Source organism: Desmodus rotundus, chromosome 1 (genome assembly GCF_022682495.2).
Source record: "Desmodus rotundus isolate HL8 chromosome 1, HLdesRot8A.1, whole genome shotgun sequence".
Lineage (NCBI taxonomy): Eukaryota > Metazoa > Chordata > Mammalia > Chiroptera > Phyllostomidae > Desmodus > Desmodus rotundus.
The window spans coordinates 72,624,490-72,646,671 of NC_071387.1; the positions used below are offsets into that span (position 1 = coordinate 72,624,490).

Consider the following 22,182-nt stretch of genomic DNA (forward strand, 5'->3'; position numbering starts at 1 on the left):
CATCCTCCATGTTCATTTCTACTTCTCAGTAACTGTTACCCTAGGAAATCCGGGGTGAAGAGAAACTTTCATGAAATTAGGATAATGGACTCCACTATCCATAAGCCTTAAACATAGATAGTGAGGACATTTTCACACTATGAAACATTAACCTCATACCCATTAGTATAGTGAATCTACACAGAATATCAATCATTCTCAATATGGAAACTAAAAGAGCTAATACAGCAAGGACCAAATGACTGCTCTAAGACATAGCACATCAACTCCCTACGGATTAGAATGATTACCAATTTGTTATACACATCAGTCACTTAGTATCATGGCCTTACATAACAAGTCAAACAACAGATTATGATTTACTACATGGAAGGCAGTTAGTTGCTGAGAGGGATATAAATAATTATATACCTGACTCAAGCAAGTAAGAGTTTGCAGTCTAGTTGAAAGAGATGACAGAAGTACACATAAAGACATTAAGACTCCTGGGTAAAGACTGAACACACTCATCTATTTTCACTCCCCAAACACCACTAAAACAATATACAAGGTCTGTCCAGAAGGTATCCAGCCATGCAATATGAAAACCAGAAAAATTTATTGAAGAAGATATAAGAATCACTGTACACAGGACAATGATGACTCAGCCCCCTTGAAAGTAGGCACCTTGGCACTTCACACAGTTCTCTTAATCGCCATCAGCTGCCCTGATGTATTTTCCTGAATCTCATCAATGGTCTGAAATCTCTCCCCTTTCAAAGGTGATTTGTTTAGGGAAAAGCCAAAAGTCACAGGGCACCAAATCTGGGCTGTAGCAAGGCCAAGTCACCTGGGTAATTTGATGTGTAAGACATGATGCGTGAGCTGATGTGTTGTGGTGATGAAGCTGCCAATCACCAGTTAACCATAGCTGCGGTCTCCTGAATCATCCGAGTAGTTTCTGCTGAGGAATGCTCAAGCTTAACGCAAAATCTGACGCAGGTTCATTCCTCTGCTCACTCAGTCATTTTGAATGTGACAGCCACAGTACACATGCTCTCTCAACGGCATCTACTGCCTCTGCTGACTAGGACAGTGAAGTGGTCATTGTTCACACATGAGCATTCCAGTCCTCTCTCCTTGGCTGCCAAGTTATATAGATAAAGTGAAAACCATCCTCATATGAACAATGGCTGGACTTTTTCCAAACAGACCTGGTATGTGTGCACGTGTGCATGTGTGTACACACACACACAGTCATGGAGGCAAGTAGTGCTGCTAATTCTTGAGACTTCTGAGGATTCACTGGCAAATTAGTTCTCTACTTTCCCTGCTTAGAACTCATTTTTCTCATATGTCCCAAGACCTTCACTACTTCTCTATGAGCTTCAGCACTGAAAGTTATAACCTTGTTCTTTTTTCTCATTCTTCCTAGCCTGTGGGTTTATGCCTTTCTTAGAAAACATATATATACACATATAGATATATGTGTGTGTATGTATATATCTATCTAGGCAGCAGGGGAAATAGAGAACCAATCTACCAATGAATCCCCAAAGCTCAAGAATTAGTGGCACTACTTATGTACCTCTAAAAATGGGGACCAAAAAAAGGTAGGCACTAAAATCAATAAGGAAGACTAGATGAAAGTCTTTGGAATCAGTCAGAAGTTAAATCATATGAAAAAAATCTTCAAAGGAAGGTATTTGATAGTAGCTATTTTTTAATGTGTCTACTTTATTTTGGCAGGTTTTTTTAAATGTGTTTTTAGAAAGCATCTTACCAATGAGCCCAAAGAAATTTAAAAGGTACCACATGGTTAAAAATCCCTATTATGTAAACCACGAAATCTACCTATTGTGTCCCTTAGCATCTCCCAATATAGATATTTGTGTGCATCTTTCATAATGATCTGTGACGTTCTTAATGGCAGAATCCAGACCTGCTTCTTCTTTTTATCTTCTCAAGTTCCCAGCACATTATTCTCCTTGGGAAGGATTAAGTATTTCTTGAGTCAATCAAAAGTACATAAAGTACTAAGGGAAAAAAAAAGCAGCCAGACTATTCAGCCAGACAACTGCCTCTCTTGCACCCAGCAAAAGTCTAGAACTTTTTCATCACTCAAGTTAAAGTCTTTGTGGGGACCAAAGCACAGGTGAGCCCTTGGGTATGAGAAACATGTACATTTATAATGGAGGTCAACACCACCAAAGACAAAACCCTGGAGACCAGGCATTCATCCTCTAGGCAGACCAGCCCAATGAAATGGTCTAGCCAGGTAATCCAGATAATCCTACAGTGAAGCTCACAGACAGCAAGCCCAATAAAAAATCCTATTTCACCCATGAAATAAGAATATAATTTCACAAAAAATCAAGGCAATTTCTGAGACAATATAGCAAAAGGAGAGAGAGAGAGAGAGAGAGAGAGAGAGAGAGAGAGAGAGAAAGACAAATAAAAAAGACATTTAGAAACAAGTTCAATATCTGAATAAAAAGTTCCAGCAAAGAAGACAGAGAAAATGAAGAGGACAAGACCAAAGAATATGAGAAAATGCCCCAGAACTTATGAATGTGAGTTTTCATATTAAAAGGGTCCCCTAGTGGTCCTGAACAATGGATGAATATTGACTGCTTTTTATACAGAAAAAAAATAATAGGTCAAGAATAAGAATGGCTTCAGTATTCTCAACTGTAATACTGGAGGCTAGAATACAAGGGGCAATGGCTTCGAAATTCTGGAGGAATATTATTTGGGAATTGGAATGCTACAAACATACAAACATTTAAATTATTCAAGCAGCAAGGTAGTATAAAATCCTTTTAAAACTTGCAAGGTCTTGATACATTATTATCAATGCACTGTACTTCAGGAAGCTCCTGGAGGCTGTGCTCCATCCAACATGGCATAAAGGGAAAAAAATAAGAAAGAGAAAGGAAAAGGAAATTGATAACAGAAATCCAGCACAAGAGGCCCAAATGGGAATTGAGGAAATGACAATAAAGGGAGATCTCCCAGATTAGTTATGTACCAGAGGCAGACAGGCCCAGTCAGAAAGTTTTCACTAAAAGAAAGATGAAACTGTAAAATATCCAATATGTCTAAAGATCTTGAGAGAGACAACTAGCGATGAATTTAAAGTTGAACTGGTGATAAATATATAGAATTTAAGCAAATATAAAAAAGAAAATTAAGCAAATGAAAACCAAAAACAAAAAAATTAGTAGCCACAGGGAGATCATAAAATTGTTGAGGAAAAGTTATCATAGCTTATTTCACAGCTTATGTGCAGACAGACTCAGGAGAACCATGAAATACTGATTCAGTTTAAATTAATTTAAAGGCATAGAAAGAGTACATATGTGATGGGGGCTGGTAGAGGGTGGAGAGCTAAATTCTCATATTCCACCATAAAAACTAAATAAAATATCTAAAATATATATTAAAAAAATAGCAATACAGTCATGAGCTGCATAGTGTTTCAGTCAACAATAAACCACATATATGATGGTGGTCCCATAAGATTACAAAGGAGCTGAAAAATTCCTGTCAGCTAGTGATCTCAGAGCCATGCTAAGCTCTCAGTGCAATGCATTTCATATTTGTGGTGATGCTGGTGTAAACAAACCTACTATGCTGCCAGCTGTATAAAAATACAGCACATATATTGCCCTGGCTGGTGTAGCTCAGTGGATTGAGCGTGGGCTGTGAACCAAAGGGATGCCGGTTCAACTCCCAGTCAGGGCATGTGCCTGGGTTGCCAACCAGGTCCCCAGTGGGGGCCACATGAAAGGCAACCACACACTGATGTTTCTCTATCTTTCTCCTTCCCTTCCCCTCTCTCTAAAAACACAGAAATAAAATCTTTTAAAAAATTTAAAAAAGAAAATACGGCACATCTAATTATGTACTTGATGATCATAATAAAAGACCATGTAACTGATTTATGTATTTAATATACTATGCTTTTTATGGTTATTTTAGCGTGTACTCTTTCTACTTAGAAACATAAGTCTGCTGTAAAACAGGGTGCTGTGTTATACTGCAGGAGCTTCCTACATCTCCTGTTGACTGCGCCTCTGAAGAGTATCATTTTCCCTTGTGCTTGATTTACTCTGGTATGGATTTGTACATTAACATGTTGTACAGATTTGTGTCTTAGGAGCAATAGGCTATAGCATATAGCCTACATGTGTAGTGGGCTATATCACTTAGGTCAGTGTAAGTGATCTCTGAAGTTCACACAACAACAAAACCACCTACCGACACATTTCTCAGAATGTACCCACCTAGTTAAGCAGCATGTGATTATACAGCATTTTATATACAGAGATAGGGAGGTCAAATAAAAAAATAAGCAGTTGAGAGATGAAAATTTTGCCTCCAAGAAAGAGAAATGGGGAGTGGGAAGGGACTGGCTCTGATTTCTTAACAAACCCCATAGAACTACTTGACTAAGGGCCCAAAGTGCTGAGTGTTTATGAGACTTGGGCATGGCCAGGGAAGATTTAACGCATGATATAAAATCTGGGGTTGCATCTTTCAAATATGTGTTGTTTTCAAAAGGCAAAGCACTAACTGGTGATAGACTTGAGAAATCCAACTTAATTTGAAGTGGTCTTATAGAAGCCTGAAGAAGCAGTCTCAAAGAATGGCATGTTGACTGGTTCAGTTTAATGTACAACCAAAAAAAAAAGAAGAAGAAGAAAAAAAGAAAAGAAGAACATGTTGTTCTCCGAAGGAACTTCAAAAGGCCCAGAGACTTTTGGGGTTCTCAATGGGTTTTTGTGAAAGATGAGGTATCTAGTTTAGTCTACCCTAGAACTATTTTGCCTCCCCAAAACTAAATTCCCCCATCATTTCCAGGCCTTCTCTACATCAACCACCCTGATCCAGAACCCCCAGAAAGCATTTCTCATTTACTACTTAGCTCCAAACATTTTACAGCACTTCATTAACTGTATTAATATGCAAAGGATATCAGTCTTGAGGACACGTTTATAATATTAAAAGTATGGCTGAGTCACTCCAGTTTGAAATGCATCAGAGGTTCATCACCCAGTGACTGTGAGATGTTCTACTCCAAGGAATTGGAAAGGAGAGGTAAAACTATCTTATCTCTCTAATCACCCACCATCTAGTCCTGTGCCTAGCACAATGCAGGCTTTCAATCACTGTTAGGTGAATACATAAATGAATTTTGAAAAAGAAAATCAAAACACAACACGAGTTAAACCAGTTTTCAAGTAAAGGATCATTTCAGCCCAAAGTTCAAGTTCCTGGTGAATGCAACCACTCCAGTCATTAAAGTTTTTGTCAACCTAGCACACTCATACACAACATGTGGAAGTGTAATGACAGGATTCAGCTATGAGCACTGGCATCCCCTTTAGCTACTCCTTACTGCAATGTTTGTTGCCTACTGGGCATATAATATACAAAAAGTTATGTATTGCTGTTACTAAGTGGTTTGGAACATCACAGATTAGAAAAGGCCTTTAGAAGTCATCTCATTCATTTCAGTATGGGAGTGTGCTGTACATCCAATATCCCTATTCTAGTCTATCATGTCTTGGCTGCACTCCTCAAAAGCTACCAACAGATCTACTTCCACATTTACCCCCTGGCAATCCATTCTCCACCAGTCGCTAGCATACAATTCTCAATAGGTAAATCAAATCATGCTGCACCTTGCTGGAAACCCTTTGAAGGCTTCTACCTACCAACTCCCTTCCTTAGCTACCAGAGAATTGGCTCATCTCCCAGCTCATTCCCTTCTGCATATTAGGGCTTTCTTCTTCCTCAACCCAGGGGGCCTATGTGTGTGTTCCTCTTATGGCCTACAGGACTCTTCCAATTCAACCTTCCTCATTCCTTGTTCCCATGACAAGCTCCACCTCAGTGTCAGACTTAAAAAAAAGAAAAAAACCTCCTCAGAGACGCTCCCTTCTTTAACATCTCTCTCCAGTCAACTCTATATCGATATTTGTTTTATTCATATACTCATGACAAGTATGTATGTTCTGTTTTTTGATCCATCTTCCCTCCTAAACTGTAAGCTAGTTCTATAAACAAAGAACTTGTCTGTCCTCTTATTCTTCTTCAGGATCTCAAATACACTGGAGGCACTCGATCAGTAGTTACCTGAATTTATGGATGGTAACCCAAACTCTGAGTGAAACCTCTACTGATGGAAGGCTAACAAGGTAACTCGTCTCAATTTTTCTCTTTCTGAACTGAAATCTGTCCTCCATGTGGTTAAGTTTCCTGTTGCAATCAGCCAAACCAGGGACGAACTATTGAATTTGATTTGGACTGAAATTTAATCTTGTTTCTTAATTTTTTGGGTTGTTTTGTTTTGTTAGAAGGCAATGGCCTTCCCGTCCTCAAGAAAAAACATCACGTCGCCACACATTCATAAAACATGTAGCGGTTTCATCCCCTCCATCTAAAGCCCACCATAGACCCCACTCTAAGAAACTCTGAATTGGACAACGTACGGGAGGTAAAGCAACTTTCTGGAATGCAATTTTTGAGAACCAAGGTTCTCAAACTTTAAGGAAGACTACAGAGCAATTCTAGGCGGTAGGAGCTAAGTTCTTAATTCAATTACATGGCAGATGACTTCACACTGCCTCATCATATAGGAAGATATGATGCACCTGGCATCAATAAAAATTCAATCTAAAAGAAACATGGTAAATCACAGTCCAAAAACTTTATGCCCCAAAAGGTAAGTTCGGCCAAGGTCACCCTCTCTCTAGTGGTCGTTAGAACATGAACGTAAGTCTGTTCGTTCCCCCAATCCGGTGCTCTTTCGCCCAGATCGTACTGGTTTCGGACACTGCACGTCCAGCCAAGGCTCTAAGAATGGGGAGGCAACGCAGACCAGAGTGAAGGCCAAGAAGAAAGGGAGAGGAGCAGGACAGAGCCGGAAAGCGTTACTTTCTTCCCACACGCGGAAGGAAGCTTGCAACACCTCCAGAGGGCTGCCGGGCTCGCAGCGCTCACCTGTCCGGGACCCAGAGGCGCGTGGTGCGGTCCCGGGACACGGATACAAAGGCCCCCGGCGGATAGAAGCAGCACACCAGGCCTCGCACGTCCAGCTCGTGGCCCGGGAGTGAGCAGCTCAGCCGATACCTGGCGGCTCGGCTCGCCATGGCCCTTGTAGGTCTGGCACCCGGGGCCCGGGCACCAAGAGAGATCAGTCCGCAGGGGAGGCCAGGTGTGCGACGAAAGGCGGCGGAAAAGGGACCTGCAGGTGAGAGGCAGCCGGACACCGGAAGAGCCCGACAGCCAGTGCGTAAGGGCTGCAGGGAAGGGGCGCGCCGAGCGGGCCGAGTGACACAGCAACCAGGACATGCACACCGGAATTCATCATCGGTCTCAGCCCGCCATGACGCAGAGCGTGTGCGTCCCGGCGGCTGAGGCCGACGTGGAGTGGAGGCTCGCTTCCTTCCTGCACTCTGGCTCGCGGGTGGAGGAAGACGTAGACACTGCCCTTCCTGCCTAGGCACCGTAATCCCGGTCCTCGCCGAGCCCGAGTTTTTTTCCGATCCCTGGCTGAACTGTTTACTCTAATACGGAATGCGGGATGGGACTGCAAATCCCACAATGCCACGCGCCAGTGGGACGTGAGCTCGTGGCGCGCGGAATCTGGATATTTTAAATCTTGGTCTGCAGGGTTGCGCGCTGCTTTGTGGTTTACCGAGATTGCTGAGTGATCTGTTAGGGCAGCTTTACCTCGATTTACTCAAACTTTTGCATGGTCTCCTGATATTTTTACAAGTTTTTTTTTTTTCCCATTAAAACGAGGGAGTCTGAGGCCATACTGGAAACAATTTCTTTAAATTCTGTGAACACTAAACTGAGTTCTTGGTAATTTTAAAAATATGTGTTTTGTATTAAGCATTCGAAAGATTTAAAATGGTTTCTCTTAACTTTCACATTTGTATACAAATGACAAAACCTGGTTCCCCCTCCCATATGTCTAAAAGCACGGAGGGGAAATCTGCATATCAGTAACCTCTCAGAGAAAATATATGGAATACTTGGAAAGTTAAAGATTGTAAGAAAGGAAATATCTTATTTTTTCTACCCTTCTGATTTTTCTGCTGGCGCTCTGCCACAAAAGATTAACAAGAAAAACTTGCAGAAGTTTCTTAATATGTATATGATATATACAAGAGAGAAACTCAGGGATGAGTAACTCACGAAGGTGACTCTGGAGCTTGGGTTATAAAGCATCTAAACAAAGGAACAGTACACTTTTACGGAAGTGACAAAAAGAAAAAGACCTTAAATCTTTAGAAGCATCAAATTACGGGGAGACAAATATATGAGAAACTAATGGTACATAAAGACCAATTAATAAAATTTGTTATGTAGGCTCCTCCTGTGCAGTCTCCAGGCTAATGATGGATCTAAAATTGTCTTCGATGATCACTTTTGCCCTTCCTAGTAGAGAGATATGGAGGAAAATCTTTAAAAATTTATGTACTCTTTTAAGCAAATAGAGGAATCGTAAAGAGCTTTTCTTTTATCTGCTTCTTTTCAATTGCCTTCAGCTCAAACTAATCCTTATACCAAAGTGGCATGTGTTGGGGTTGCAAATTCTACTGCCCGTCAGTGCAGTAACAAAAGGAAAAGTGAGCACTACAAATAAATTGGGGTCAAACTATAATTTCATGAGAATTCAGCCACGTAACGTTAATTTGTATTGCATTGATTTTAAACTATTTGCAGGCCAGCACATAAGAGATTAAATCTGGACATACATAATGTATGCAAGTTGGAAATAATGTGAAAATATTCAAAGTCCAATGTGTATGAATGTGATGAATGTAACTGCAAAATATTTTTCCTGTCTATATGTAGGAAAACTGAAAAAAACAAACTGCAAGTTACTTTATTAGAGAAGTTGGATTTGAGATGCAGTAGTTCTTATATTGTTTTTTAAACACTAATTTTAAAACAATTCTTGTAAAACCACTTTCCATTTGATTCAGCCTTTCTCACAAACTTGAATCAAGACGCTGAAAGGAAGCTTAAAGATATGAAGCTTCCAATGAAATGAGGAACAGACGGCACTAGAATCGCATCCATACTTAATGCTGTATTGTGTACTTGTGCAGTCATAAGAGTAAGTAAATTACTAATTAGAAGTAAAATGTATAAGTAAAATGTACAATGCTGCCTGCCTACCAGGAGTGACTTCAAACAATTCTTAATAAAAACTGTTAACGTACTACACCACAGCAGATGGGAGATTTCGTAGGGATATAATTTAACTCGCTGGAGTGAGTACACGTCAGGCACAATCAGAGGCGTTGTTCTGATTATAAAGAAAATAATGGTTTTCAAATAAAATGTTCTTTGCTCGTCAGCTTGCCGCTTTCCATTTCTTTCTGAAAAGCCCTGTTAAGTACTCAAGTATCGCGAGAACATTTTAGTCTCGCTTTGCTAGTAGTACTAGGAGCGGAGGCCGGTGATTGGCCAATCAGGAGAGGGGCCTCTTCCGTCCCGCCCGCGTTGCCGGGATACGCGGAGGCGCTTGGCCTCTAGAAGTTAGGCCTGAGGGTTCAGGAAAGCTGCTGGTGTGAGTGGGTGGTCGCGAGTCAGCGTACACGTACGTGGAGATGACTGATGAGCTCCGCTGTGGTGCGACCCGCAGGGTTCCGACCTCCCACCTTCGGCGCTGACGGAGGTGAGAAATCCCGGGTCTCATTTCCCCTTCCCTCACTCTGTAGCTTATTATCTCACCTTGGAGATGCTGATGCGCTCCAAAGAAAACAAATCAAACTCTTGGTTCTTAGCTATTCTCCTCAAGCCGTCGTTAAGCCAGTGAAGTCAAAACTGTAGCCCCGCAAAACGTGCGCTGAGATATCTATCAGTCCCCGGAGGAGACCTGCCAAAGCGAGACCAAAGGGAAGAATTCAAGAGCTTCAGAGAAAAAATTCACTGGGGACTGAGATTTACTCAAAATAATAATCTCCCTCTGTCTGTCGTTCATAGCTTAAGGGACTTGGCAATTTTTCACTTCTTTATATATGTTAAAATAGCTGGTGTACGGAAGATGAGAGTAATAATAATTAGGAGCCAGGTGTTTTATATATACCATCTGTAATCTTCACAGCAGCTCTGCAAGATAGAGGCTATCGCGACACTTCTGTTTTACAGGTGAGGAAGCACCTCCAGAAGGGATTATAAAGCGGGTAACTGTCAGAGCTCAAGTTTGTATCCCTAATCTTTCTTGAACCAAAGGCCAGGCTGCTTCTCTGAGTATGTGTGAATAAGCCCAGAGTTAAAGGCATTTTGGTTTCTAGTACCTCACCTTTTTATATTATCCCCTAGGACGGATCTAATACTATGCTTTTACCATGATAGTAAAGGTGGAAATTAGATATATTGTACATTTTCTTAAAGTTATCAGGAAAGCTAGGGTCACACTGACTAATTCTGCTGGAATCAAAGTTTTCTTGTGTTAACTTTCTTTGGGAGAAACCACGACATTGTCTGCCTTTCAAAAAGTTATTTCATGAAACTCCCTTTTCTATTTGAAATAATAATAATAATAATTTCTTACTTTATCCACAGAGTTCAAAACGGCAAGGAAATGGAATCATGGAGCTAGCTGGAGAAAATTTTAAGTTTTGGTGTGAATATATTCAATATGAAGTGATAATGGCATATCTGAATAGAATTTCCAATAAACAATTGAAAATTTAGAATCGATACCCAGTTTAAAGGACAGACCTGCAGACATTGATTTATGAGTCATCAACATAGTTGGAGTTATAAGAAAAAGGATGAAAGATTATAGATCAGGGAGTATAGAAACTGAGAAACTATTTTAGTAAAAAATTATTCGTTTCACTTTTAATAATTTAGTAAATTTTTGTAATCGACAATGCCTTCATGTGGGAGGAAATTCAGAAAGTACGAAAGAGAACAAGTTTTTTGCCTGCCACTGAAATACTGGGGATATAAAGATGAGTGAGATCCAGGCCTGTCCTCAAGGGAGAGAAATACTGAAGCAGATCATTTCAATCAGTGTGATGGCTACTAAGATACAGATGTGTGCAGGATGCATAGTAGCATATAGGACAGGCCTATAAGTTCAGTTTAAATAAGGGGTGGTTTTGGACTGGTTTTTGTGGAAGGATTCCTAGGGAAAATAACAGGCAAGATGTGTATTAGACAAACAGACGAGCAAGGAGGCCAATATACTAATCCAGTTGAATCCATCAGGCCCTGGATAATACTGTAGGAGTAGAAGGGGAGGTACATGTTAAACATTTAGGAATAAAATCAGCAGGACTATGTGATAAGCTATGGGAAATGTGGGAGAGGAAGAAATCAAGGACTTAAGTTTCTGATTTGTGTGACTAGGAGGTGCTACAAGAGGAAGAACTGAAAAAAACAAAAGGACGGAAAAAGGGGAACCAGAAGAGGGCAGTGTCAATGAAAATGGTTTCATGTGGGAGGGGACATCAGTAACAGATGACATTTACATCCCTAGCTGTGTTGGCAGGGGCCATTTGAATGGAATCCTAGAAAATGAGGAGATGCTGGAAATTGAAAAGGTAGAAAATAATGGACGTAAGCTATTTTTTAGAGTTTGGCTGCATAGGAAAAGGATATATGGGATAGTGTTAAAAGTGTTTTCAAGATCAAGAAATTAATTTTTAAGGTTAGAAAAGAGTTGAACATAACAGACTGAAAGAATGGAGAAAGTTTAAAGATATGGGCAAGAGTGGGATAGTTCCAAAGGAAATTGGGGTGGAAAGGAAGGGGACAAGGAGGGCTCTATTGTCCCAATGAAAATGGGATCAAGAGAGTAAATCAGAACAGAGATTGACCTTAAACAAAAGAATGGGTAGCTATTGAGATCAGAGCGCAAGGTGGATTTAGGTGGGTTTGTGTGCTCCAAACTTGATGGATTTCAAACCTAATTTTGTCAAATTAGTAGGAAATTGAGTCATCTGCTGAGTAGTGGGAACAGAGTGTAGTTTGAAAAGTGGTTAAGGATTGGAATCGTTAAGGAGAGAAGTCATTTATAAAGGATAAGTAAAGTTTTCTGTGATGAGGGTCCAGCTAAGTTTTATGACTATGACTTTGCAGTACTCCAGACTATACAGTTGTTACGACTTCTACTAGCAATGTTCAGTAAACCTGGTTGGATGTGGAGGAGAGTATCTGATTTTGCCAGATAGGTTGAGTAAAGTTCAAGGATATGAGTTAAGTTGTTGGTGCTCATTAGACAGTAGTTTAGTGTAGAGAAGGAAAAAAGTCCTTGAAACTGCTCTCGCCAAGGTCATTAATGGCTTCTTCAATGGAGATGTCAATGGACATTTCAGTGTTCATCTTATTTGAATTCCCAGCAGTAAACGGCATAGCTGACCATTCCTGCTGTTTTCTTGGCATCTGTGACACATACTCCTGGTTTTTCTATTTACTTTCTCGGCCCTCATTTTTAGTCTGTCATAGTATTTTATCTGAATGCAAAGACATTCCTCTGGCAATAGTCTTAAGCACTCTTTTTCTCCTTATTCTTTCTCTAGATCAGATCTTTAAAAGTCTTTTGAACATGACCTCTAACAGGATATACATTTTACTTTAAAGACCAGTACAAACATGTAAGTTTATATAAATATAACTGACACAAAAAATGTAATGAAATAATACCGTTTCTATACAATGAACTCTTTTTTATTGCATTCTTTTATATTTTGTTTTATTTCATGTTTAAAGCATATGGGTCATCATAACCTGCCAAATTGTTCTCACAACCCCACTAGAAGGTCATGACTCAAAATTTGAAAAATGTTATCCTAAATTTTCAGCAAAAACTTTAAATAATATTCTGATGGGTAAAGGAAGAGGCCAATAAACTGAGAGAGAATGAATGAATTAAGGAAATGGTTTAAAAAGAGGCTAATGAGAATAAAGAGAAGAAGGGGAGGAGATTAAAATGAGAGAATAAAGTACTTCACTTAAAATGTTTGAGACAAAGCAATTCCAGCTGATGACAAACTCAAGGTCTGGCCATGGCTATCTGAAATGGGATTGAGATGGTTACTGAAATTTAGGTTAGGGAACTGAAGCTAGAATTTAGATATTGAATCCAGTATCCATGTGAAAGTCATTCAGGATGTTGGTGGAACTGGAATAGAGACTAAACTAGAGGTACAAAGACCTTAGCGAAGATGAGGGGGACATTAAGTGGTCCCTAGTAAAAAGCAACCAGGAAAGATCTAAGGTAATATGGTTGTATTACCTGGTCCTCAAAGAAAGAGAATTCTGTTTATTTTTTAAAGACTTGGAGGCATAATGTTTTGAAAGTGACATTGCGGGGCAAGGGGGGTGCCACGCACTCCTTTGCTTGGGAATTGGGGCACTAGAAGCTAAAATAGCCTTTGTTACTGAAAGTGTTTTTTGGGGAAAGCCAGTATTCTGTTAAAGGGAGGAGTAAAAGGAAGTACAGTCATACTAAGGTACTCGTTGGCTTTAGAATTTGTCAAACCCTGTACCCATAGCATTTTGACGAGAAAAAAAATGTTTCAGCACTAGGTGCTTACTCGGGACTCCTTGCACTTGCTAGAGCGTGTATGAGTGATGACACCACCCCGCAAGAGAAAATGCTTCATCACTCCTTGCGTTTGGTACTCATTGGTTTTGCACTTACATGAGTTCTGGGATGAATTAATGATAAGTACTAAGGTACCACTGCATTTAGTAACAGGATTGAGAATATAAGGGAGTTAATCATGGACCAGAAGTCACAGAGAAAAGATTGGAAGACAAAGATGCTGGATAAACTTACTAGAGTATGGGATGTGAGCATAGGAGACATATCTAGAGGGCCTGGTATTTTGATGAGATTATAGGGAGATGAGGAAGGCATATTTTAATAAATGATTTCATGGTTCTAAATGGGACATTAATGTCAAATTTGAACCAAATTAAATCAGGCTCAGCCTTGTAGTGGTACCTAGAATGGCAATTTGCAAGAAGAATCATTTTGGATTAAATGTTTGAAGGAATGCTTATGTGGGGCACTAGTATCTAGCTATCAAATGAGATATCAAATGAGAATTGAACTATTTCTTGTTTCCAAACAGTGATTAAAGTGAACAAGCAATGGCTAGTAATCACAAACCTTCAGCAGCTCGCCCTGTTTCACGAGGTGGAATTGGGTTGACAGGAAGGCCTCCTTCTGGAATAAGACCCCCATCAGGAAATGTTCGAGTGGCAACTGGAGTAAGTTGAAAACAAATCTATTGAAATCTTGTGCATATAACTCGGTAGAAGTTGGAAAGCCTGTTTATAATAAATTCTTTGTTATTTCTTTATTCTGTGAGCATATTATATGTTTGTTTTTTGAAAACATCAAGGAGTATAAATGTAGGAGAATGTCTGAAAGGCAGTATAAAGAGAAGGTGCATGCTCATGCTGATATTCAAGTGTATTTTGAAACTACAGTTATTCAAGTGGTAGAGTGTATTTGTGTTAATATCAAATGAAATGGATAGACAGAATCAGAATCAGAAATAGGCAAGAATTTAATTAATGATTAAGGTGGCATTTCAAATTATTTGAAAAAAAAAGTATGGAGTATTCAGTAATGTACTCAAATTACTGAAAACCATTTGTTTTTAAAAAATCAATCCCTCCCTCACATAGAATTTGAGATAATTAAGAAGCTGTATATTTAAAAAAGGAAACCATAAATGTACTAGAAGAAAATACAGGCAAGTATTTCATATAAACTTGGTGTGGCTTAGGCTTTTGTAAAATAACAGAAACACCAAGTACTGAAAAAGAGGGCATTTTTATATTTTAATTTACAAAATTGAAAATACCATAAAAATGTTAAAAGAAAAATAAACTGGTAAAAAAATTATTTGTAATATATATGTCATACGTAGAGTTCAGTATCTGTAAGGGCTTTTTCTATATTAAGGCTATAAACCAATCTAAATTTCATGAGGTTTCTTGTAGGGACAGTGTATTTGTATGTGTATGTGTGGCAGGCAGGGGGTGTGGATATTATTATAAAACTACTCTAAAATTTACCTAAGACAATAAACAAGCAAAAATAAGAATGTACTGTGGGATGTCCCCTCCCACAGAGCTCTCCTGGCTGCTGCAGATGAGAATAAGTCGTCCCAGACACAATCTGTTCTCTCAGCGGGAGAGGGGGTGGCAATTCCCTCTAGTGCAGGATGCCCTGAGCCTTTCTCCAAAATGGCTTTTATTGGGATTGGTATGTGCAGGGATATACAGCATACATGCATTGCTCATCAATCAATGTCCAAAGGCTATATTTATAAAAAACTGGTATTATCTATAGATGACAATTGAAGAAACACAGAGATCTGCCTCAAGTCAAGGTCTGTTAGACATGCTAGTGCCAGATGGTTGTTAAGGTGTATTTCCTAAGATAAGGAGTTCACTCCTTATGCTTTGAACTTAAACATCTGGTTTACACCAACAGGGCTGGCAATAGCAAAGCAAAGCAAGCTTCAAAGGATACAGTGTATTCTTCAGGCCTGATTTCCCACGGGAACCCTCAGTGCTTGGTGGGTCTTGCCTGCCACCAGCATTCCGGGCTTTCTGGTCGAGACTTATAGGCAAGGCCTTGCTTGTGTGGGGCTATGGTCTCTGAAACCACACAAAGTGGTCCCCAACAATGTACAATAGTATGAAATATATTATAAACCATAAGTAAAACGATGTTCTGGTTGCAACAGTAGTCTAGAAATGAACTCTGATAAATATTAAGAGCTTGCATGTAAGATAGAGTGTCATAAATCAGTGAATCAGTAAAAGAAAAATACCATGTTAGAACAAAATGCATAAACTTTACAAACTGATAATTCTAAGCAGACTATAATTAAGACCTATATCTTATAAAGGTAATTATTACATTTTCATTGTAATTATAATAGTGAAATTTGAATACAACCTAAATAGCTTTACAACAGATAAATCATAAACAAATTATATGTCTGTCTTTATCCTAGACTATTAGGTAGCCATTAAAAATTCTTTTAAAGAATATTTGAGGAAATAATATATATAATACAGTATTAAGTGAAAAAAGTAGTGTAAGAAAAAAGCAGTGCGGTGTCAATTTAATATGAAATGTAGATTTACATGTACAGAGAAAGAAATGAGTAAACCAAAATATTCATAGTCATTTCTCTGTTGCTTGCAGGAAAGGGTATTAACTACCACATAAGTGCATATCCAGCATTCAGGCTCAGACAATAGAGATAATGTTGGGTCCTATGCTTAATTCATAACAAGAGCCACATTTTGGGGAGGGAATAATTTTGTTAAAGTCAGTTTTCTTAAATTTTTGAGATTTTTCTAGAGTTTCAGGTAATATTATCAACATCATCATCAACTTATACTGAAATGATTTTTCTAAATTTATAGATAGGACTGAGCTGGGGTATCTTTTTCTATTATTCTACTAAGAGTTTATGCTTGTTAATTAAGTATTGATAAAACGAAGTGGACATTGGCCACCTACTATTTGCCAGGTGCTTCATACCTATTTAATGTTTGCTGTTTTTAAAATAGTGATGCTCATTATAAAACATACAAACAAAGAAATGTCAGAGTTCCCTCCTTCTACCCCAGGTATAATCATTGTCCACAGGGTGACATGTATCCTTTCAGAGTTTTTTCCATCTACTTTCAAACACTGACACATATGCATATATAATTGTATGATTTTAGCATTTTCCAAAATAAAGATAATAGGATATACATTCTTCTCCTTTACTTTCAGTAATATATCATAAATGTATTAGTAACATGTAGATATATTTTCATGTGAATACATATATATTTCTTTTTAATATGTACATTTTTAATTTATACTTTCTTCTCTGTACTTTCATCTAGATAATTTTTTTAAGAAGTAGCATAGTTATTTGAGTAGCTGTTGTGATTATGATTGCATAGAGCTGAAGAAATTATTTAGAAGGTTTATTCAGTGAGAGATTTAGCATTTTCTCACAAGGATCATTCAGAATAAGCCTGAACTCATTTCACTTGATTTTGGAGTTGACAATGTTTCTGTGTCCAACATACTGGAATGTGTCACTGTTGCTGGATCCCCTTTACTCAAAATAATTGCCAAGTAATTCTCAGAATCACTTAAGAACTATGTCACCTGATTGGATTAGAGGCTACCAGCTAACAGTTAAAAACAATCAAAATGAATGACAATGGTTGTATACAACCCCTGTATAAAATTTCTACTACATATTTAATTTAACGTATTACTTGACTCTTTGGAAGTCGGGGAAAAAAGAAAAGAAGAAAAGGAAGATAAGAGAAGGATCATTTGGAATATTTTCCGGTTGTCTTTTATACTTTCCCATGCCTGTATATACTATTGTATATGAACTGACAAGAAGGTGAGTCTTGTCCTTTCCTCAGGGTGTATAATATTATATTGGATTTTGTAGACCTGAAGTAATAATATGAATGCTTGCTGAATAATGTAAGCCCTTTAATATCTACATGGCTATCTTCTGATGGAAATATATGTAATTCTTTTTCAAAATGAAATTTTTTTTCCTAATTTTTAAAGGTTATATTTATACTTAACCATAAATAATGCTGAAAACACCAAATTACATAAATGGCAAAATAAGAACGAACTACAATATCATGTAGAAATAACCATTGTTAAAATTTTTTATATAATCCTCCAGACTTTTTGTTTTTACAAAATGAAATTATACTGTGTTGTAAACTATTTTGTTGTATATTACAAATTATTTAATCATTTTCTATGGTTATATGAGGAAAAATATGTGGACATTTAACTCCTTTCCAGTTCTGGAGTATTATAAATAGTGTCTACACATAGAACTTTAAATTTTAAAGAATTTTATTTCCTAATGTTTTATATTTCAAACGTTAAAAAATAAAGGGATATTTTACAAATTATGTTGAATTAAATTTTCAAAATATTCTTTTTGTAGTCTTAACAATAGTAGAGATACAGTGTTTTTCTAGTTTATTAAAACTGAAATCTTGTTTCTTATTTAGATGCCACCTGGAACAGCAAGACCAGGCTCTCGTGGTGGCCCCATGGGGACCGGTGGAGTTCTGTCTTCTCAGATTAAAGTTGCAGATCGTCCTGTAACACAACAAGGTTTGAGTGGAATGAAAACTGGAATTAAAGGTATATGTTTCAAGAAGATGAGTATATTTTGTATGTGAAGTATTACAGTACCATGTTACTAAATCAGAATTATAGTGTGAAAGAGGCTGTTTTACTCAGTTCTTGTTCCTTGATTCAAAAAGTGTTTTGAAGGTTAAATAAGAGAATAAATGTGACAATACATTGTGAACTAGAGAGTTGTATACATATATTTTGATCTTCATTTTTCTGAACATAGAGATTTGCTACAACTTCAAAAAATTTGAAATAATTTGAAGAAAAGCTAAAGAATGAAAATTAAATTTTTAGTACCATATGGAACTATTCTGAAATACTTTTTGATTGTTTCTATATCACAATTACACTCAAGATAGTTGTGTATTTATGAGAAGTCAAACAGTGTTACTTTTTCTAATAATACTGTGTTATAATACTTACAGAAAGAGAAGGAAAGCCAACACATTGGGAGCTGTAGTCTTGAAGAGAGAGCTGGATGGAATATAGGAGGGAGAATATTAATACAGGGGGAAGGGACATGCAAAAGTTAGACCAAGGAAATAAGGCTAACACAGTTTTATACCACATCTCTCATTAAGCTTCTCTGTATGTGTTTAGAAAGGTGTAACAATATACTATATGTTATGATTCAAAAAATTAGTCTGTATATATGTATATATATATATACATATATATATAAATAAATTAAAGCATGGTGAACTGTTTTATGAGTGCTTTATTTTCAGTATTTGTGACATGATTATCGGGAATGAAGATATTTTACTGGTACAAAATACAATAAGATATTATGCTACCTTTTTAATATAGCATGTCATGCCTTTCAGGAGACTTAAATTTTCTTATATTATAATGCACTTATCTCACTAAATATTAAAAACCAATAGATTATTAGAAAAGCTTGGTTAATAATTATCAATATTATGGAAAAAAATGAGTCAAAATTATATAGTTGTTTAGTCTTTAAAACTGTATTCATAGAAATGTTTATGTGTTTAATATTATTAAACATTAAGGGTAGAAACATACTGAAATTCTATAAAGAATTTACTAAATATTTATACTGAATTAATTTCTCCTTTAAAACAAAATCAATATCGTTTGGTGAGTTTCTACCAATATACTTCAAAGCCGTACATAAAAGAGTTTTGATTGTTACCACTATGCACCACTATCTGTTGTGTCTTTGTTCTTACCTGTTCTAGTACCCCATTTCCCATTTTCATAAGACATTCTCTCCCTTTTCTCTGCTTAGACCTCCATAGCCTTTCCTCTCATGCCTTGTAGGGCGCTTACCTCTTTCAAGATATGGGACATTTAACCTAGGAGTACTTTCTTAGTCCTACTGAAATATAAGATCATGTTTATAAAAAAGTCTCTGAGACAGATTATGAAAAATCATAATCTCTTGCTTGCACTGAGAAATTCGTAGTCTAAATCTGCATTTTCCATTATGCTAGTCAATACCTATTTAAGTTTAAACTAATTAAAATAAAGTAAAATAAAACTTCAGATTCCCTATAGCACCAGGCACATTTCAAGTGCTCAGTAATCCCATGTAGCTTATTTATTGGACAGTGCTGGTGTAGAATATCTTCACTGTTGCAGAAAGTTCTCTTGGATGGCCCTATTCTAGACTCCCTTGCCCAGTTTCCATTTAGTCAACCTGACCTGAAGAGTCTGTCTTAATAGCCACACCTGTAGTCCCATCTTTTAATTCAAGCTTCTATTATATTACGATGCTAAGATATTAGTTCTGTTTTCCATTTCAGTCATTTTTCTTGATTATCAGATTTATTGGGGCATTCATGAGGACTGTCAGAATTGTACAGTGTAATTCTGTGCTTTTTATTTGCTATTTTGGTGGCATTTATAAACTGAACACTAATGCTTAAAAAATTTTTTTAGGTCCCCAGAGGCAAATTTTAGACAAATCTTATTATCTTGGGCTTCTTCGGTATGTTAAATAAACATGTTTTTTTCTATGCATGATTATGAAGTTTTTAACTATGGTACTTATTAAGATAATTAGAGACATGTTGATTTCTAAGATTTATTTTATATTCTAATATAATTTTGGGTTAATTTGGCTATACTACAATATACACATATAATGAAATTAGGCTGAGATTTAAAATTTTATAGATTTGCATATATGTTAGCTATATATTTCAAGTTCACTTTTTAAAAGTTTAATGATAAATATAACCTTTTTTCACTGATTGTTCTGAAATGTATTATTTATACTATTAAATAATCACCAGTTAGATATCTAATAAGAAAGGGAATATGTATATATTTATTTATGAGCATTCATTAATGCAGAATTTTACCTAAGTATATATTTGGTCAGTTGCTATAAATATGGCCTAATTTTAATTAGTTCATAAGCTATGTTATATATCTCTATGCAGTTCTAAATGAAGAACTTTCTTCTTTTTTTCTGCCTACCTTTTTCTCCGCTGATGTTCTACTGTCTTATCTTCATGTTCCCATTTTACAGTATTTTCTTCTTGGCTGCTCATCTATATCTTCTTTCTTATTCCACTTCATTTAACCCTACCTTCTATTGTATCTTAAAAGTTCATTTTTCTTTCTTAGTCCTTCTTGATTCTTTTCTCAGTTACCTGATTTTTTTTTTGATTCTCAAACCTGTAGAAGTAAATAAAGAGAAATGTAGGTTTTCCCCATCTATCCTTAGCATCGATAAGAAAGATAGTAAGACAATTGTCATATAGCATCTCTTGATATCCAGCCACTTTTTAATCAAACAAAGGAAACAAAATGGAGCCATTCATCATCATTACATTGCCTCTCTTCTTCAGGATTTCTGATCCGAATCAAAGAGTAGTTCTAGCTCTTTGTGTAATTGTTAAACTCTAGAGCAATGCTCAACTGGTGGTGATTTTGCTCCTCAGGGAACATTTGGCAATTTTTAGACATTTTTAGTTGTTATGAGTGGGATTCAGAAAATACGCTGTTAGCTCCCAGTCTAGGGATGCTGTTAAATATTCTGTAGTGCACAGGATAGCCCCCCCGATAAACCCCACATAAGTATTATTCAGTGACTTAAAATGTCAGTAATATCACTCCTGACACACCATGTCCTGCAGGGTAGCAGGAGCTGTGAGCCTGACAGTTAGGCATCTACTTCCGTCTCTAGATTATACCAGTTTGACCAATTTTCCATTCTGGTCTTATGTCATTTTTCTTAATAATTCGAGAATCCATGTCAGCTTCTTATCATTTGGGATATACTTCATTCTTAATCAAATAAGCCACTTAAATTATTTTTAAGTCACCTTTCACAAAACCATTTCTATTATTGTTTTGTCTTACTAGAATATCTTTTCTTGATTAGAAATTTGCTTTTCTAATTTGTTTTCATTTAGAAGTAAAATAAATGAACTTACGACAGAAATTAATAAACTTCAGAAAGAAATAGAAATGTACAATCAAGAGAATTCAGTATATTTGTCGTATGAAAAGCGGTGAGTAATTTTGCAGGTAAAATATGTAATATCTTTTTTATTAGTAACATTTAATGTTATATGTTTCAGGAGTTTAATACTGAATTTGTAGTTGTTGATAATGTTCATAATGTTGATTTGCTTATTTATCAATTTATGAGTGTATTTATTTTATGCTTGCAGAGCCGAGACTTTAGCTGTTGAAATCAAAGACTTTCAAGGACAACTAGCAGACTACAACATGGTATTTGATTTTTCATAGAGAATTTTCTTTGAATATTTTCATTGCCTTTTACTACTTTAAAAAATGTATTATTTTAAATACCAAATAATACATGATTACAGGCATATTGTGAAAGGTGGAAATTATAGAACATGAAGAGATTAAAATGTCCCTTTGCTTTCTCTCTTATTTCCCTGCCCAGAAATAATTTGGCTTAACAGATTGATAAGTATTCATCCAGTCTTTTTTTAAAAAGTATAGTTATTTACAACTACCGATTCACACATGTTATTTTGCTCTAA

General features: G+C 36.8%; 2 protein-coding genes across 4 annotated transcripts in view; one reads left to right on the forward strand and one right to left on the reverse strand.

The window, feature by feature from the left end:
• The window catches only part of PLAA (phospholipase A2 activating protein), a 36,740-nt gene extending 29,193 nt beyond the window's left edge, over positions 1-7,547 (reverse strand). Inside the window, exon 1 of one of the 2 annotated variants that reach the window (XM_024558349.2) lies at positions 6,991-7,547. In XM_024558349.2, the coding sequence (XP_024414117.1) occupies positions 6,991-7,139 (149 nt within the window). In that variant the 5' untranslated portion in view covers positions 7,140-7,547. The remainder of the gene's footprint in view (positions 1-6,990) is intronic. The other variant, XM_045193684.3, reaches the window with a different exon arrangement.
• A 1,954-nt stretch (positions 7,548-9,501) lies between these two features.
• IFT74 (intraflagellar transport 74) overlaps positions 9,502-22,182 on the forward strand; it is a 107,541-nt gene continuing 94,860 nt past the window's right edge. The window contains exons 1-7 of one of the 2 annotated variants that reach the window (XM_024558309.4): positions 9,502-9,685; positions 12,543-12,617; positions 14,103-14,241; positions 18,058-18,193; positions 20,096-20,144; positions 21,580-21,678; positions 21,841-21,901. In XM_024558309.4, coding sequence (XP_024414077.2) covers positions 14,122-14,241; positions 18,058-18,193; positions 20,096-20,144; positions 21,580-21,678; positions 21,841-21,901 — 465 coding nt within the window. In that variant the 5' untranslated portion in view covers positions 9,502-9,685; positions 12,543-12,617; positions 14,103-14,121. The remainder of the gene's footprint in view (positions 9,686-12,542; positions 12,618-14,102; positions 14,242-18,057; positions 18,194-20,095; positions 20,145-21,579; positions 21,679-21,840; positions 21,902-22,182) is intronic. The other variant, XM_024558311.4, reaches the window with a different exon arrangement.